This window comes from Leishmania braziliensis, chromosome 32 (assembly GCF_000002845.2).
Source record: "Leishmania braziliensis MHOM/BR/75/M2904 complete genome, chromosome 32".
NCBI lineage: Eukaryota > Euglenozoa > Kinetoplastea > Trypanosomatida > Trypanosomatidae > Leishmania > Leishmania braziliensis.
In genome coordinates, this window is record NC_009324.2 from 675,937 (window position 1) to 692,463 (window position 16,527).

The window sequence follows — 16,527 nt, forward strand, 5'->3', positions numbered from 1 at the left end:
TAGGAGAGAAGAATAGGCCGACGGAGATGGTGTTCTGCAGCGGCGTGAGAGCACCGTACTGCACACTAAAGAAGCAAAGTGGCCAAAGGAGCTCTCGGAGGCTGACTTGACGAGCCAAATAAAACGAAATTAACGAAACCTTCAAGAGCAACCTGCAGATGAGGAGGACAGTACAAGAGACAGAGAAAGCGTGTGGTTCGTTTTCTTCCACAGAAAGCCGCGTATCCTCACTCAGATCTTTTCCCTCTCTTCGATGCTTTCCAGAGTAGGCACCTTTCGCTCTGAGCAGTGCCAAAACGGCGGTAACACGTCAGTACAGCAAAGACACCATATACAGAGGGAACTGCCCTTCTCCCGCGCCAACGAAGCCACCGACACACCACGACACGCGCCCACAAAGGAGGGGTAGGGAGTTGTTTGCGGCTACCGCACACGCACAAATGGGGAAGAGACAACAATGGACCGTATCAATACGAGCCTTGTTACCAGCGGAAAAAGAAAAACGGTAGAGGGGGGTGGGAAGGGGCCCACAGTGCAGAGCCAAGCCGACCAACCAACGATGGGATGAAGCAGCAGCGGCGGGAGCAGCAGCGCATACCCATACAAAGCTAACGTGCGCCAGCACCGTGTGGAAAGGGGAGAGGAAGGGGTGGGGTTAAGGGAAGCGGGCAAGCGGATGGGAGAGGTGCGAGGAAGAGGGAGTAGCAGTAGTTCGTCACGTAACAAGAGGAAAAGAGGGAAAGCAATGCCAAGGGCAAGGGGGAAAGTGGAGGTCAGGTGCAGGTGAACAGATGCAGTTACGTTTGCAAAATTGTTGTTCATTTGAGTTCAAGACGATGTGCAGGTCGACAGGCTACGGACCCAGTCCCGTGCCCACAATGCAGTAGGGCATCGGAGTGCCTGTTCGAACGGGCACTGGATGCTACGTGACATCCGAATAGACGAACGGGATTGGCGGCTCTAAACGCTCTCGATCAACGGGAAAGTAGAGGCACGACAACGTAGCCCTTTTTTTTTGCTGTTCTTTGCTGCCCTCTGTGGCGCATACCATCATCGATCATGCAGGGACAACCTATCAAACAAACCGTGTGCCACATACAGTCACGATCGGTGGCGCGAACAGGGACATGCCTTTCTTCTCCCTTGGACACAATACCACGCCAGGATCGGAAAAGAAAAGCGAGACCGTGCCGTCACGACACGCCGTGATACACCGGTGCATGCACGCACAAAACAAATGAAGCAAAAGACAACGTTAGCACACAAGAAGATGGCTCGCAGGACCAATGAAAATATGATTCAAGGTGAGAGAATTGAAGAAGAAAGAGAAGCGCAAGGCTGCCCCAAGGCCAACGTGAGCAAAGCAGCCGCGTATCTCTCACAACGAACGCACACCTCTCTTCAAAACAGAATCTGTGGGGGGAGCGTTCACGAGAAGACAGGAGTGCCGTGGGCAGGCATCCGTGCCGCAATGCCTTCACCCCAACATCCTTCACATCCCTTGATTGCCTATAAAACCATTCTCAGGGCGAGATTGAGAAAGGAAAACTGCCGCTGAGGGTGAAAAACATTTCTCTCGCTGGATTTTTTCTATGAAGCTCAACAACACATGTCAGGCGCACAGACACACGCCCATACAAGGGAACTACATTGAGCACAAGATGATGAAGACGCACATGCAAGAGGCATGTGCAGGGGGTTCAGAGAAGAATCAAAAATAAAAATATTCTATGCTGTCACTGCCATGCTCACTTTACCATAGGTTTCTTTGGGCAGCCCACGTTTCGGTCACAAGTCGACCACCTCGCATACCTGGGACGCTCGCAGCCCGTCCCTGCTCCCCTCACCGACGTACACAGACGAAGAGTAAATCTCCTTCTGCAGGCCAGGCACCTCCGAGCTCCGCTGCGACGACAATCCGCTCGGTGACGGCGCGTTGGAGAGGATGCGCTGGATCGGATACCGAACGCTTGGCTTCATAGGCGTGCGTGCCTTCACACTGTGATGGGCACTGTGCCCCGTCATGGGGCTCGACCCCGACCCTACGGATGTATTTGTGCCGACACTTGTGTCACGCACATCCGTCGTCTCAGCCATGATGCGCTTCTGTGTCATGGGGATTTCCAGCAGCAGTGTAGTGTCAAGCGACGAGGAAGCACGTTCCAGCAGGCGCTCCGCTTCGGACGTTAGCTCAATGAAGTCGCACGCAAACAGGGCGTGTTGAGGTGTATGACGAAGCGTGTGAAAGAGCGGTGTTTGCCGCAGCCGCACAAAGGATTTGAGAAGCGACATGAGCTGGCCCTGTTGGTGGAGGAGCGGCTGCTGCAGCGCTGCGTCGCTCTGTCGATTGCTCGGCGGAGTCGAAAGAGTGTAGGCTCCTGCCAGGATGGCCTCCGCGGCTTCCGGTGGTGTCCGCGACTTCTCCATTTCGGGGTCGGGAAATTGTGTAGCAACGACGCGCAGGCGACGATCATTATATTTTTCGATATGTGCCGCAATGAAGGTCAGGAGGCGGGGAGTGCATACCACCTCTTCGTCGTCATTCGGCAACTCCTCTTCCTGCTCCTCATCTGTGAGCACGGGTGACATCGAGGAGAGCGACAAGGATGATGGCCGCACTGGCACACAGTCGCTAACCTCTCTGCTATCTATCACTGTCGCCTTGCCCGCTTTTCGTGAGGCTGAGCCCAACGAGCCCTCGACGTATGCCACGGTTGAGGCCCTCCACTCAAAGTGGAACGTGGGGTCGATTGCTGTGCTATGCTGAAGGAGATGCAGTACTTCCCGAGAAAGACTGGGGATAAAATCCTCCTCTACTGTCTTGTCCGGCATCGCCACCGACTCCTCCACAAGGTTGCCTTTCGTGAGAAAGTTCGTCTTCATCCTATCCACCAGCCGCGCTACAGTGGCTGCGCCGCAGCGGTCACGCAATGTCAGAGATGTGCGTACAATCAGAGGCAGGTCAGAGAGGTATGTGTACAGGCACATCCACGCCCGCTCATTCCACTCCTCATGCGCCACGTCGTCCACGAGGTGTCGCAGTTGCCGCTCCAGTTTCTGCAGAAAGTACCGCGGGATCACGGTAGACCCCCCCTTGTTCCCCGTCGGAGTCTGCGTGTCTTTGCACACGCGCTTGCCTGCTTGTACCACGCCGGTTGGTGCTGCGCCGTCGCGCAACGGCGTCCATCCCAAGTCAGCACAGTTGATCAGGATGGATTCGTTCGCATTCTCGCCGGTAGGCACAATGGGACTCATCATGGCCGCCGCAACCCACTGATCGGGCGTGGCACTCGCCGCAGTGTTCATGGCGTCGTACATTGCGCTCCGCTCTGTCTGCGTGCTGCGGTCTTCGCAAAACCACCGCGGATTCGTCTGAGTTGTGGAAACGCGGATGCTGGGTGGCGCCCCACCTGAGCTCAGCAGCGTTCTTATTAGGCCCGGTGCGCCTGCTACTGCTGTATTGATCATCTGACGTGCGGTGGCCGTGGCCGTCCGCGGAGAAGGGCTGCGTTCGACCTCCGCTTCGCAGCCGGCATGGGCATCCTCGCAACACGCGCGCGGGGTCTCGACCGCATTCTCTACTGTCAAAGACGCCTTGTCCGTGTCTACCGCCGTCGGTGCGGTGAGCGCCGGCGCAGGGTACGGCCCCTGGCTCCCCACAGTGGCTGCGTTGGAGGCGCTTCGATAATACGCGCCATCCTCACCGCTGCCGCTGCCCCCGTGCACGCGGTACCCAGAGCTCGAGACGCCGCGGCGAGAAGCGCGGACGCCAGGGAGGTCGTTGTGGCCAGGGTCCTGCAGAGCGCTGGCGGTGCCCAGAGCTCTTTTGTGTTGCGCGACTGCGTCGACGGTGAGCCTTGGCTGTGGGGCGGCGTCGGAAGCCTCGATACGAGAGGTGGCGCCTTCCGTCCCCACGCCACCGTTGCGAGAATGGGAATGGTGCCGATGCGCGTGCGCTTGGAACAACTCGCGACTCTTCGCAGGATGGAAGCGGTCGTTAGCCGTGGTCGTCGTTGGCGTAGCATTGTTGTGTGTATTATTCATGTGTGCCACACGAAGCCGACTCGAACTGCGGCTCCGCGGGCCAGCAACACCGTGGCTTGCCGAGCGGGTCGCGGTGCCTGCTCGCGACGTCGACAAGGTGACACGGCGTCGATGACGCGAGGGGGTGGTTGCCTTCTGAAGCACCAATACCGTTCCAACGAGTACTGCAGAGCAGCAAACAAAGAGAATTGTCTCCTTGTACTTGGCCACTGCCTGCATGGCTTTGTATGAAGGAAGGGGATGGAGGAAGTCGAGGCGCTCGGCAAACACAGGGAGGGGATGTGCACCTTCGCAAGGCAGCGATATCTATCGATAACGAGACAACAGAGGCAGTGCTACGCTTTCTGTTCTTTTTTTTTGGTCCGAGGCGCCTCCTTTCAGGCATCAAGGTCAATCAAAACGGCGCAGCGCTATGATTTGTTCGCCGTACTGTATTGTATGAAGGAAACCTCGAGCCCGCTGCCTCTCTTGCCATCCAGTCACACCTTGTCCTAGTGAGCAGTTCTAGTCAGAGAGGCGGCAGCAGGTACGCGACAAGGGTTTCAAACCGGCAGTGTTATCACGTGCAATTTCTATGCAGGGGAACTGAAGAACACTTGTGTTCCTCGTAGACCTTGTAGGGGGGGGGGGAGGAGGGGCGAGAAAAGAGAGAAGGGGTGTTCCAGAGGCCAGACGCTCTACCCGACGGTATTAAAAAAGTGATCACCAAGAAAGAGGCTGGAGAGCGAACACCAGCGGGGGTACTGACACCGTCTTTGTTGGGTATACAGCGCTGCGGATGCTCACAAAAAAAAAAAAACTGTGGTTCCTTTGCAGTCTCGTTCAGAAACCACCGCCTAGCTCTACTTATCTCAGCTCCTCTACAAGCGCGTATGCACAATGTCGAAGAACACAGCAAGTGGGAAGGAGGGCGAGTAGATAAAGTGGGAAGGAGCCGCCTTAGCACACGAGGTGAAGAATCATGGAATACGGGTGCTAACCTGAGATACATGTGTGGCGCACGAGACGCCCGTTGCGTGCCTGTGCGCCTGTACGAGAGTCAACGGAGGAATCTCATGTCCCTGAGAAACACCGCACCAACACACATTCACGCCTGCGCTAAAAAAAAAAAAAAACGTGTGGACGGGCGCTGGACGGAAGGGGCCTCTCGCACGCCAGGAAGCCTCTTTGCTCACCACTGGCCTTACCACCCATGCGCATCACTGTAGGCACATCTACGGGGTACCACCTAGAGGCCACGCCTCTGAAGTGCGAACAAATGAGAGGAGCCGCTCCCCAGAGCCTATGCACAGACGCCTCGAATTCGCTTGTTAAGCGCTCTGAGTACAACAGTCGGTAGGACACACACCCGATCGCAGGCACACATGGGCGCGCTTTAAGGAAGCAGTGAAAGTCCCGCAAAATATCGCTTCAGAACGCCCTCTTCTCAGTTCCCTCAGAGAGCGGCTAGGCATGGATGACACACGGCGGACAAACGCTGTAACGCGATGCCGCTTGCCACCTGCGAAGGAAGACCGCGGTGACCGCCTCCGCCATTACTACAGTCATCGGCTGCATATCCGGTATTCTCGCAGAAGTGAGTTCCTTCCGGAAGAACCGTGAGAACGCCCGTGCACAATCCCATCAGCCCAGGATGCGGCAGTCTGCCTTCCTGAGGGATGAGTAGCACCAACCCGTCGTCAATCGCTTCTCGCAGGCTCGCCTCGCTGTCGCATAGGGAGCGGACCTGTCCATTGGCCTTCATTCGTCGAAACGCTTGCAATGACGCAGAAGAAGATGCAGCCGCTTCGTCCTCACAGCCATCGTGCTCCAGCTGCGCATCAAGGGTCGCTTCATACAAGAAGTCGTGTCCACAATCGAGTAGCCACCAATTTCGAGGGGCAATGGCTTCGTATGCCTCTTCTACCTTGGCGTGTATCTCAGCCGCCCACTCGCGCGACATGCTCGCCGACCTTGGATCGCCCGTTACTGCAACAGTTGATGCGTCTGGCAGGGCACCGAGGTACACGGGTGGAGTGTAGTGGTGAGAGCCGACAGCGCCGACAACATTAACCTTGCGTCGGCCAACGTAGAAGATGTAGTCGACGAGGAAGGCATTGGCACTTCGAATGAGGCCCCCAAAGTTGCGCTGATCGTACTCGTTTTCATACAGGACCGAGAGACCAAAGTAGGAGGCTGGCGGCGACGACAACGACGCGCTCGCGTTTGTGTGAGGTTGTGGGGATGCGGTGAGCACTTGGCATCGACGGCTGTACCGCAGCAAAGCCTGTCGGTACGCGCGCTGCTGATGCTGTATTTCTTCCAAGCAGCGCAGGTAGAAGACTGGATGGAGGGGACGGTGGTCCACGCGAGGGGTTGTGTTCACGTGGGTATCGACAACAGGTGTGGCTGGCCGAGGAGACAGCGCATCCGTGGCCGCCAACGCGCTTTCACTTCCGGAGCTCACAGGGGCTGGAAGGGTCTCGGAGAAAAAGGCCTGATATTGGTGTAAACAGCGGCGCAGCTCATCGAGTTCATTGGAAGAAGAGGCACAATTAGCTGGTGCACCATCAGCGGTTGAGTAAGACAGAGACTCTGTTGAGTAGATCTCGCGCGCCTCTGGACAGTTGGCGTCTATGTAACAATAGAACAGCGCTATGCCCAAGGATGTGACCACGTTGAGGGAGCTGGTGGTGCCATACTGTGGAATGTAGACTACCATATCCGCGACAGGTGCAGACTTTGACTCGGAGATGCCAGCAGGGGCGGTGGCACAGGTAGGATCGGTCATAGGGACTGGCGTTGTGACATCCTTGGTCCGTAAGAGACTTCGGCGGACGCCCCAGTTTTCATGTCCCACAACTAGGCGAATTCCTCCATCATTTTGAGTGGCGGCAATGGGGAGGCGCGTACGCATGACGCTCTGCGCGCGATCAGCAAAGTTTTCAAGCGCCACTAACGGAGATTCACTAGGCGCTACGGTCGCGATTTTGCCGTGGTCGAAAGGTGGGTAGCGTGGCGGGGAGAAGTAGGCCTCCTCGCCGAACAGGGCAATGCCGTCAGCTAGCGATTCAGAGAGGGCGCCAGTATCGTCGCAGTCAGACATTCTCGACTTCATTTCCGAATGAAAGGCTACTCTTGAGTTAGAGAGGACATCCTTCTGAACGTTGCAGGCGGACAAAACAGTGGGGGCGGTCTCGCGCAACTGTACGTGCTCTATCGCCTTCCACGAGTCCGCCCTCAAGAAGGTTGGTGGGGACATTGTTTGAAAGTACAGGCATGTACGTACGCTATTCGTGGCATTAAAGGCGCTGTGGCACCCTTCCAGACCCACACGCACGCGCGTCAGTGTCCCGCTGAGATCCGTCCATTTCGGCAGACGCCGCGACCATCTCGTCAGCGGGTTGGCGGTGAGCGGGACCGGGTTCTTGGGAGGATGAAGGGTCTGCTTCTGCAGTCGCGCAGATCTCCGCATCCTCTGAAAGAGCAACTGCAGTGGAACAGGGTGTGTCGCGGATCCGTGTAATGCGGAGTCGGCAGCCCTGTGTAGTGAAGTGAATAAGAGGAGAAGCGGGTAAAGCCCAAGGTGGGAAGAGGACGGAGAGAAACGTTTCTAAGAGATTAGCGGGAGGAAAGATCGTAGGTAGCAGTACACGTCATTTGTGCTCACCCATAAGACCCAGCTCACTTGCTGTGCGCCAGTCGATTGCCTGTTGAGAGTTTTGGCGTCTCTCTTTCGCCGCTCTCCCCACTTTTCACCGGCGCGGGCGCGCACCCAGTACGGCAGTGCGGAAACATTGCGTATGTCTTCCCTCGGTTGTCCGACTGCGGTTCAATACAGCAGAAGCCGCCTCTGTGTAAGGCGAGGAGTACGGCTACAAATGTCGAGTCATCATCCGCCAAAGAAAACCATGGTTGACCCACAACGCACAGAGAAGATCCCTCACTGCCCAGGAAAGAGCCCTTCTCCCCATCGTTGAGGTGAGAAGGGCGTCTTGATGAAAATTCTCCCATTCATTTGGCTACTGCTCACACCACAAGAGCGAAAGGCCCGCGACTCGCCATTCGAAGATGAGGCACCAAGTGGCCAAGCGGCGCGCACGCCTTGTCGTCGCACAAGTGTCACGCTCACATCAAACTAAAAAAACTTCCGAGGAAATAAACAGATGCGTGCGGGGTCGCCCGGGTGGGATGTATGAAGTGGCGATGACCTTGGCAACATGTCTATCAAGCCGAGAGACATACATTAAAGGTGACCATCAGAGGGGTGCGAAAGAGGAAGTCCAGTAATGGGGGTTGGTAAACCAGAGAGGGAGAGAAAAAGAGAGTGCGTGCTGATGCATTTTTCATGGAAAGTGGTTGTGCATATGTGTTTCCTGTCTTTGCTGATATGCTGCTCGCCTTCTAGGCTGCGACTCTGAAATAACCCAAGCCGCACTTGCTGCAGCAGGCCACTTATGCCTCGCCGCAGTGATTTAAAATGGGGCAGGGGGGGGGGGGTAGATAGCACGGTTTGATGCAGCTGTGTTGCAGAGAGGCCTCTCTCACATTTTTGTTTCCCCCGCCCTTGCTCTTCTTCACCTTCCGTCCGTGCGTGTACTACCTGTTGGGACCAAGCAGACACTGAGACTTCCACTCGGAGAGGGAGAGAGCCACGCGTACCTCAAACACGACTTCCTTTGAGCGCTAATTCATCATAGACGCCCGCTGATCCAGTCCGACTCACGGTCCCCTTTTTAGTATGACACAAACGCATAAATGGCACGCGGAATGCGCACACCATCTCTATGGTACTTTCTAGCATCTCCTCTTCCTCAACAAACCGGCAAGAGCAAGACGCGAAAACAGTCAGTGCCTCTTCCGCCTCGATGAGGCCTGATAGGTGAGGACCGCTAAAATAGTAAACGCGTGACGACGAGCAGGGACATCATGCGTCCTTACAGGGACTACCCACATCTTTCCGCGTTCCCCCTTCCATCCCCAAGGACTTATGCGCTGTAGATGTGCAGGACCCCACACGCGACACCGTTAGCAGACGAAGCGCCACGCCGCAGCACGAGGTCTGTATTCGGAATTGTGACCTCCGCCACGCGGAGTTGAAACGTCGGTGACGAGCGCGTCGACCACACCTCCTGGTTCACGACCAGAACCCCCGACGCGCTTGCCGCGTCGTCGAGATCGGCGCCGTCGACCTCCTCGCTTTGGTGGGTGACAATAGCAAACTGCGGGCGACTAGAAGGGAGGAACATAATGTGAGGCAGATACTCCGTCGTAGGTACAGCAGCAGCCGTCGATGGGATCACTAGGCCACCGGACGCGATCGATGCACCACCACCCTCCTCCTCCTCCTCTTGGTCACCGGCGAGTTCCTCCAGCTTGACACGTTTCATCTTCACACTCCCCGTCATGGCGGTGGAAGGTTGTGCTGAAACATCAAACACAGCCTCCCAACCACGAGAGGAGGTGGCGCTCGACGTGCTCGTTAGGGCATCGCCGCTTTCAGCGTCGCCACGGCCACGGACTTTAGCAGCACTGTTGCTCGCCGACACAGCCGCTATGGGCTTCATCTCAAGCAGCTCGTTCTGCGGCGGCACGTAGTCCATGCGTAGGTGTGGGAGGTGCTTTAAATCCACCGTCGTCACTGGGAATCCGTAGAGCGGCGCATACAGACGCCCGTTCACCAGCGCCTCAACAACGCGCCGCAGGCTACCCTCGGCGGTCGGCCAGCGCTCCACCATGCGCTCCCGCATATCACCGACGACGTCCTCGTTGCATACGCTCACGTGCACCCCGTTGACTGACAGTCGGCATGGGTTCGAGCGAATGAGGATGTCGTCTGTGTCGGCGATCGCATACATGGTGGTGGGTAGCACAGGGACTTGTGTGACGTCGTCTCTGTGCGATACGAGCAGTACCTTCATGTGTGGTAGCAGCGGTCGCGTAGAGTAGTAGTTCTTCAGCGTCTCTTCCAGTATGTCCACAAATCCCTCCATCACCTCATTGAATGTCGCGCCTAGCGACGGCAGCAAGTCGCGCTCAAACTCGCTGGCGAAGGGGGGGATAAAAGGGCCACCAACAACCAGTATATCTGCACCTCGGTGCAGAGCTTGGCAGGTGACCATGCGCAGCAGCGCCGACACGTCGCGCCGTGGGAACGGCCCACTGCAGAAGTGGATGCGCACACTAGAGACGCTGCCATCGGTAAGGCCGCCCGTACCAGCATTCGATGTCATGGACGCAGATAGCAGTGGTCGGTCCACCCGCCATGGCAACATCGGCCGCGATGGTAGGACGAACTCGCGCACGAGAATACCGGTGAGAACACCTCGGGTACTGCGCTGAAACGGCTCGCCGATGATGCCGACAGCCATCCCAGGGTACAGACCAGTGAACCTCGACACCTGTCGCGTGTAGAGTGAAAGGCGAATCCCATCACGGACAGCGACCTCCTCGTCCGCCTCGACGGCCCTCCCTCGCGTTTCCTCCCATGCCTCACCCATCGCCGGCTTCGCTGCCACCCCTATAGAGGAACACCTAGTGCTACTATCTAGCCTACCAGAGGTCTGCGCTGAGAAGCCAGTGTGTGATGCATCCTGAAGTAGGGTGAACGACGCCTCTGCCTTGCAATTCGTCTGCCCCATTGCCTGCAGCGCATGCCTGTAGCACTCGTCGTCATCCATGTTCTGTACCACGTAGAACTCCCACGGTGCCTGCTGGGTGGTCACACTCAGCGCCGACGGATCCTGCACCTGCGTCAGAATGCCAACAGCGCGGAACAAGGGCCCACCAAAAGTGGGCGCGGTACCTCCGGCCTGGGGGTCCATTCCGGGGACGCTATCCTCATCCTGTGGCTCTGGCTTCACCACTTTATTCCAGCCAGCACTTTCCGCCTGTGTCTTCACCAATCCGTGCCACAGGGGCACGCGGTGTAGCATCTCTTTGTAGTAGTCAATCACATGCTTTCGAATCGTTGGCGCCGACTTGTCTTGGAGGCCGCAGTAGGAGGAGCTTTGGAAGCTGGCGGTGTTGCGCGCCTCCACCTTGACAGAGCCAGAACTGCCGACCCTGCATTGCTGTGGAGTGAGCAGTGTCTTCTCCAGTCGCGCCGGTGGGTGCTCGAGGCCGAGAAGCAGATTCAAGTTGGCTGCAGCCTTCCAGTTGCCCTCCACTTGCATTCTGGGTCAGAGATTGCGTTTCCACGAAGAGGATGAAGAGGAGAGATACACTAAGCGAAAGGAGAGAGGTGTGCCGTCAGAGATTGATGCAGAGAAGCAAACACCACACACAAAGCTGGACTGGCAGCTCACGAAGAACGCGTGCCACTTCAGTGCTGTGGCGAACACAAGAGACAAATTATGGAGGAGGGAGAGAGGAGAAGGGGAGGGGGACCGTGGCAGCTTGTAGAACAGCCGTTGATCTCGGAATAGTGAATCAAAACGAGAAGCGTCGGGCAAGTCCTGCACAAGCGTAAGAGAGAAACACAAACGAGCTCGAAGAAGGCTTCCTCAGGGGCACTTAGGTTGCACGCCGGCAACGCTGATCACCATCACCAAAGTGACGATAACCGAAGAACCGACCCTGCGTGATGTACACGTTACTTGACTCGACCCGGTGTTTCACAGGAGAGCAAGCTGATCCGCTCGCTTGGCGCCATCGTCATACTCAGCATTGACAGCTTAAATAACTCACGTCGTAAGTGTTTTGCCTTGTGGGGGGGCGGGTGCAGCCGTTCCCCTTCTTTTTTTCAGCCTACCACTTTTTCGTTTGCCTTTCAGAGACGGACGTCACCATCGCGAACGCGCACGTGACAAAATTCAGTGTTGGGTTGGAAGAAGAAAAGTGGAGAATCGTGAGTGGTAGGGGGGAGGGGGAAGGGGAAGGCAGCGCAGGAGATGACCACGCGTTGCTCCCTTGAGGGGGGGGGGACTCAACAGAAAAGATTGTCAAGCACAGCCAAAAAGTGCTGCTTGTCTTTATTTCTCTTTTTTTTTTGCGACCCCGGCATCTTCCTCCCTCCATAAGACGGAAAGGCACACGCAGACCCTCTCTCTCTCGCTTTGCCCACGACCAAATACGCCAACGTCGAGCAACAGCATCAACAGCAACAATGACAACAGGCAAAGTCAAGAGCAAAAAGGGGGCCCGACAAAGAAGAAAATCAAGGAGACTACCAACACCAATGAAAACGTCGTGTCCACGAGCTGGGACTAATCCAGTTGGAGGGAAAGGGCGGCAAATTGAGGGAAAGGCAGAGAGGAGAAGGTAAGACGAAGCAAACAGGAGACGCCACTGTCTTGGTACATTCTCTTGTTCCCTCCTAACAAGACACAAAGGCTACGCTATCCTATTTGTCTCACCCTTGTCCAACGACGAGTGGCGGTTTGTGGGTTTGTCAGTGTACGGATGGTTGCCCAGGGTACGCGCACTGCTGCCTTCCCCGCCCCTCCCCCGCGTCGTCACTGTCTACCCAGCCGCAAGATGTCCGCTGTACCGCTCAGAGAATGAAAGCCGCGTGTGTGCAAACGTTTTCTGCTGTGGCACGCGCAGGAGACTCTCTACACTAATAGCCTTCGTGAACACACGGCCCCTTTGAAATCAATTTCCGTGTGCAGCTACGCCTCCATCATGAAGGCGCTAACAGCTTCGTCGAGGTTGCGCTCCTTGGCGTGGTAGGCGTCACCCCATGTACCATGAGTCGAAGCCGCCTGCTGAATGTAGCGCTCGGCGTCGTCGAGAGATTTCGCCTTGCAGGCAGTGACGGCGGCGAGGTTCGCCAGTGTGGCCTCATCATTGGAGCGGACGGTCAGCGCATCAAGCAGCGAACGCTCCGCCGCGTCATAGTCCTTGAGACCCATGTGCGCCAGGGCCATCAAGTTTGATACCATGACGCTCTGCCCACACCGCAGCTGCACCTCTTTGAAAGCGGATACGGCGCTGTTGTAGTTAGCCATGAGCACATCAACTGCAGCCTGATGCAAGGCGACAATGCCGCTGTACAGTAAGGTCACGATCGCCTCGCCGTCCACCTGCTCCATGCGCTTCACCTCTTTGGCCGCCTCGTCTGGACGGTTCAGCCGCAGCAGTGCTTCTACCGCTATGCCGTGCAGCTCCACTGTGTAGCGCATGGCCAGCGCACCCTCCGGATTCGGCAGCTCGCCAAGCCACTTCTTCGCCAGCGTCAGCGCTCCAATCACATCCTGCTGAAACAGTAGGGCTGTGGCAGCAAATACAGCCTTGTAGAGGGCGCCCGCCGCCACCTTCTCCGCATCATTCTGCAGAGCCTCGGTGGCGCTCGCGGCCTGATCGGAGAAGACACCGTAGTCACGCATAGCGCACATCAACTCCGCCCATTTGCGGATCGTCACGAGCAGCGGGTCGCTCTCCGAGCGTAGCTGACTGATGACGGTATCACTTTGTCCAAGGCCGATGTTACCCAGAGCGATCAGAGCGTTCTTCTCCGTGTTGAAGGCAGACACATCAGCTGGCTTGCTCGAGAGGGCTCGCGCAGTACTGCCATCAGCGATCGCCTGGTGGTAGTTGCCCACAATGAGGGCGTTGCGCACATCAAAGAGGACGTCCGTCATTTCCCCTCAAGTTCGTACTTTCTGCAGCTTGAGGTGCGACTTGAGTACCTCGCTTTTCTCTCGCTCTTTCTCAAGCTTCTGCACCTGTGAGAGCTGATGTGCAAGCGTCTTTTTATCTGCTTGGTTAGCACGCACAAAATAAAAGTGGCTCGAGAATCTGCAGACCTGTGCGGCAGCGGCACACAAAAACACCAAAGGGAAAGAGAAAAAAAAAAGTGCGATGGTCTTTAAAGCAACCGAGGAGCGAGAGGAGGTGGAACGTTGTCTTCTCTTGCACGCCGCTATGATCCCGTTCGTTTTCTGTTTCCTTCGTGCCAAAGAGTATATCACGGCGCATGGATTCGAGGCAGAGTCGTTGAGTAAGAGCCAGTTGAATGTCAAAGACACCAACAGCAACAGCAAAAGGAGAACCGCGTGGGTGTCGGTGTGTTTGAATATTGAGCGATAATGCAGACATCACAAGAGTGGCAATACCGACCAATGATAAAAAACGAAAGGCGAGTGATTGACGACAGGGAAAGTGTAATTACAGAGTAGCGAGCGTTTAGGGGGGCCTTCTGGTGGTGCAATAGAACTACACGTGCAAAGGACCACGTGGTGATGCAATAGCGTAAGTTCGGCCTAACCGTAACCATCACCTTCTTCACTCAGCCAAGGACTGATTACTTCCGCTGTGCTCGCTCGGGAGCAAAAAGCGCGGCACGGAGCTGATGGTATGACCTTCAATCACAAACGCATTGAAGAGACCATACAGAGCGTGAGTGTGGCAGACCTGCTCGTGTGGCTCAAAGCGACGAACACAAACGAAAGACGTGCAGGCGAGTGTTGGGTACGCCTTCTGTTTGCTGCCTTGTTCGAGAGTCAGTAGACTAAACAGCTACAAGAAAGGAGGTGCACCCCTATAAGGAGTAGGTGCGCCTCTTTGTATCCGTGCGTAAGTGCGACTGAGTCCACGAGACAGAGAGAGAGAGCAAGTATACATACATATACATATATATGTATACGAAAGTCCTCTTGCGCAGCCACTTTCCTTCCTATTCACTCCCTTCTACGGCACGCTGTCTACACGGTAGGACTCGTGTGTGTCAAACATTCTTACGTGTGTCGCTCCGTTTCGAGTGTCCCATGTGCATCACGCGGGAGCCACAGTTGTACACGGTTCACTTGACGAGTCCGACACGCGGAAATAATCATAAACACAAAGGTAGAACAAAAAAAAAAAAACACAAAACAACAGAAAAACACAGAGTTGGATAGCATCGCACAGGTGCCAGGCGTAGACAAGTATCTCAAGGGGCAAGGAGAAGAAGGGGGTGGGGGGTGGGGACAGAAAATATATGTGTACGTTCGTATGTCTGCATATATAAAGAAAGCACGCGACAGGCACAAGCAGCGGCAAAACAGACACGCGTGGAGATTAACGAGTGCAGAAGGGAGAGATATACATAAAGCGAGGCGGACCCCAGCACCATAGCGTCGCTGCACGCAAACACGCGAGCGCGAGGACACAGAGAGAGAGGGGAGAGAGAGAGATCTGCACTAAGCGCGGCGAGAGTGTCAAAGACGCAGCGTGTGGAGGGAACGAAGCTCTTCTCGGGCATGAAGTCCACTCGGATCAGTTTTTCTCCCACATTAGCGAAAGACAAGAAGAAACGCCTCAAAAGAGAATAACAACAGCACCGAAGAAGCAAAACAAAAAACAACACCAATAACGAAGCAATGGAAGGGGGAATTTTTTCACTCGCCTACAGACGAGAAGGAAAGAAAAATTGAAAGGCGAGAAACAAGAGAACACGCATACACGCCTGCGCGCACTGTCAAAGGCCCCCACAGAGAAAGAGAGAGAGAGAGAGATGGGGGCGCCATGAACACACGTAGACCGACATCCAAGGGAGAAGGGTGCGTACACAAACAAACAAAAAAAAACACACAACACAGTTTTCAGAGAAGCGCAACACAACAGAGAACGAACAAGGTAAACAAAAGAGCACCAAAACAATGGCAATGGGAGAAATGCGCATTACGTAGAGACTGCCCTTTTCTTTTTTCTTTTTTTTTTCGGCTCTCTTATTTGTTACTCGTTAGGACGAGGCACAGACTGCCATCCAACCCGTTACACGACCAACAACGCGCCCTTTACTTTGACAGCGATGAAGTGACACCCTCGCAGCACAACCACCACCAGGTTGAACCACTTTACCGCAGACAGTCCCAGTTCACACTAAGCCATGCACGCACGCGGTAGGCCTCCCTTTTTTCTATCCTTACCCATGACCACCGCAAGGATACGCATACAGCACCACGCAAAGAAGCGTCCTCCTACGCAGCACTCACACGGCGACACAGTACGAGCACGTTAGCTGTGTCCACAGTACATGACACAAATTCGACATAACAGCAGAAAAAAACAACATGCAGAGACGCCTTAGGTTTAAAAACTTGAAAACATTACACCTCAGCCCATGAAGATTGACAGCACCAATCACCAAACAAGCACCTCTGCTGGCACGCATGCACCCGCGCTATTCAGTTACTTTGCTTTATCAAGCATATTTTAGAGAAACAAGAACCAGATCCAAAAACAAAAAAAGAGATTGACATGAGAAAAGAAGACAAAGAAGGATGAGCACCGCATCGCACACCACTCTCTATCCCTTTCTCTCACCCAATCGCCCTTCTTCTACTTGAAAACAGTTAACAACAATGTTACTCTCTCAGCGAGAAGACAGAACAAAGAAGAAAAAAAAAAAAACAAGGAAGAAAGAGCCGGCAGGGCAACGCCAAAGAGCCGGCTGTACCCGAGTCGCCTGAGTGTGTTGGGTGTGTGCTCATCTTCGTGAGCCTGTCTCTGGGGCATAACACTAAAACTGGAAAGAACGGGAGATCACTAGAAAAGGGGGAAAGAAAGAACAACAAAAAA

At 55.3% G+C, this 16,527-nt stretch overlaps 4 protein-coding genes across 4 annotated transcripts; all 4 read right to left on the bottom strand.

The window, feature by feature from the left end:
- Positions 1–1,788: 1,788 nt before the first annotated feature.
- LBRM_32_1870 (conserved hypothetical protein) lies at positions 1,789–3,318 on the bottom strand (the record flags this gene model as incomplete). The annotated part of the gene is made up of 1 exon (XM_001567492.1): positions 1,789–3,318. The coding sequence occupies one exon, from the start codon at positions 3,316–3,318 to the stop codon at positions 1,789–1,791; it is 1,530 nt and encodes a 509-aa protein (XP_001567542.1).
- Positions 3,319–5,479: 2,161 nt separating this feature from the next.
- LBRM_32_1880 (conserved hypothetical protein) lies at positions 5,480–7,498 on the bottom strand (the record flags this gene model as incomplete). Its single annotated transcript, XM_001567493.2, has 1 exon — positions 5,480–7,498. One exon carries the CDS (start codon positions 7,496–7,498, stop codon positions 5,480–5,482), a length of 2,019 nt encoding a protein of 672 aa, XP_001567543.2.
- A 1,513-nt stretch (positions 7,499–9,011) lies between these two features.
- Positions 9,012–11,198, bottom strand: LBRM_32_1890 (conserved hypothetical protein; the record flags this gene model as incomplete). Its single annotated transcript, XM_001567494.2, has 1 exon — positions 9,012–11,198. The coding sequence occupies one exon, from the start codon at positions 11,196–11,198 to the stop codon at positions 9,012–9,014; it is 2,187 nt and encodes a 728-aa protein (XP_001567544.2).
- Positions 11,199–12,635: 1,437 nt separating this feature from the next.
- On the bottom strand, positions 12,636–13,607 carry LBRM_32_1900 (putative coatomer epsilon subunit; the record flags this gene model as incomplete). Its single annotated transcript, XM_001567495.2, has 1 exon — positions 12,636–13,607. The coding sequence occupies one exon, from the start codon at positions 13,605–13,607 to the stop codon at positions 12,636–12,638; it is 972 nt and encodes a 323-aa protein (XP_001567545.2).
- Between the last annotated feature and the right edge of the window lie 2,920 nt (positions 13,608–16,527).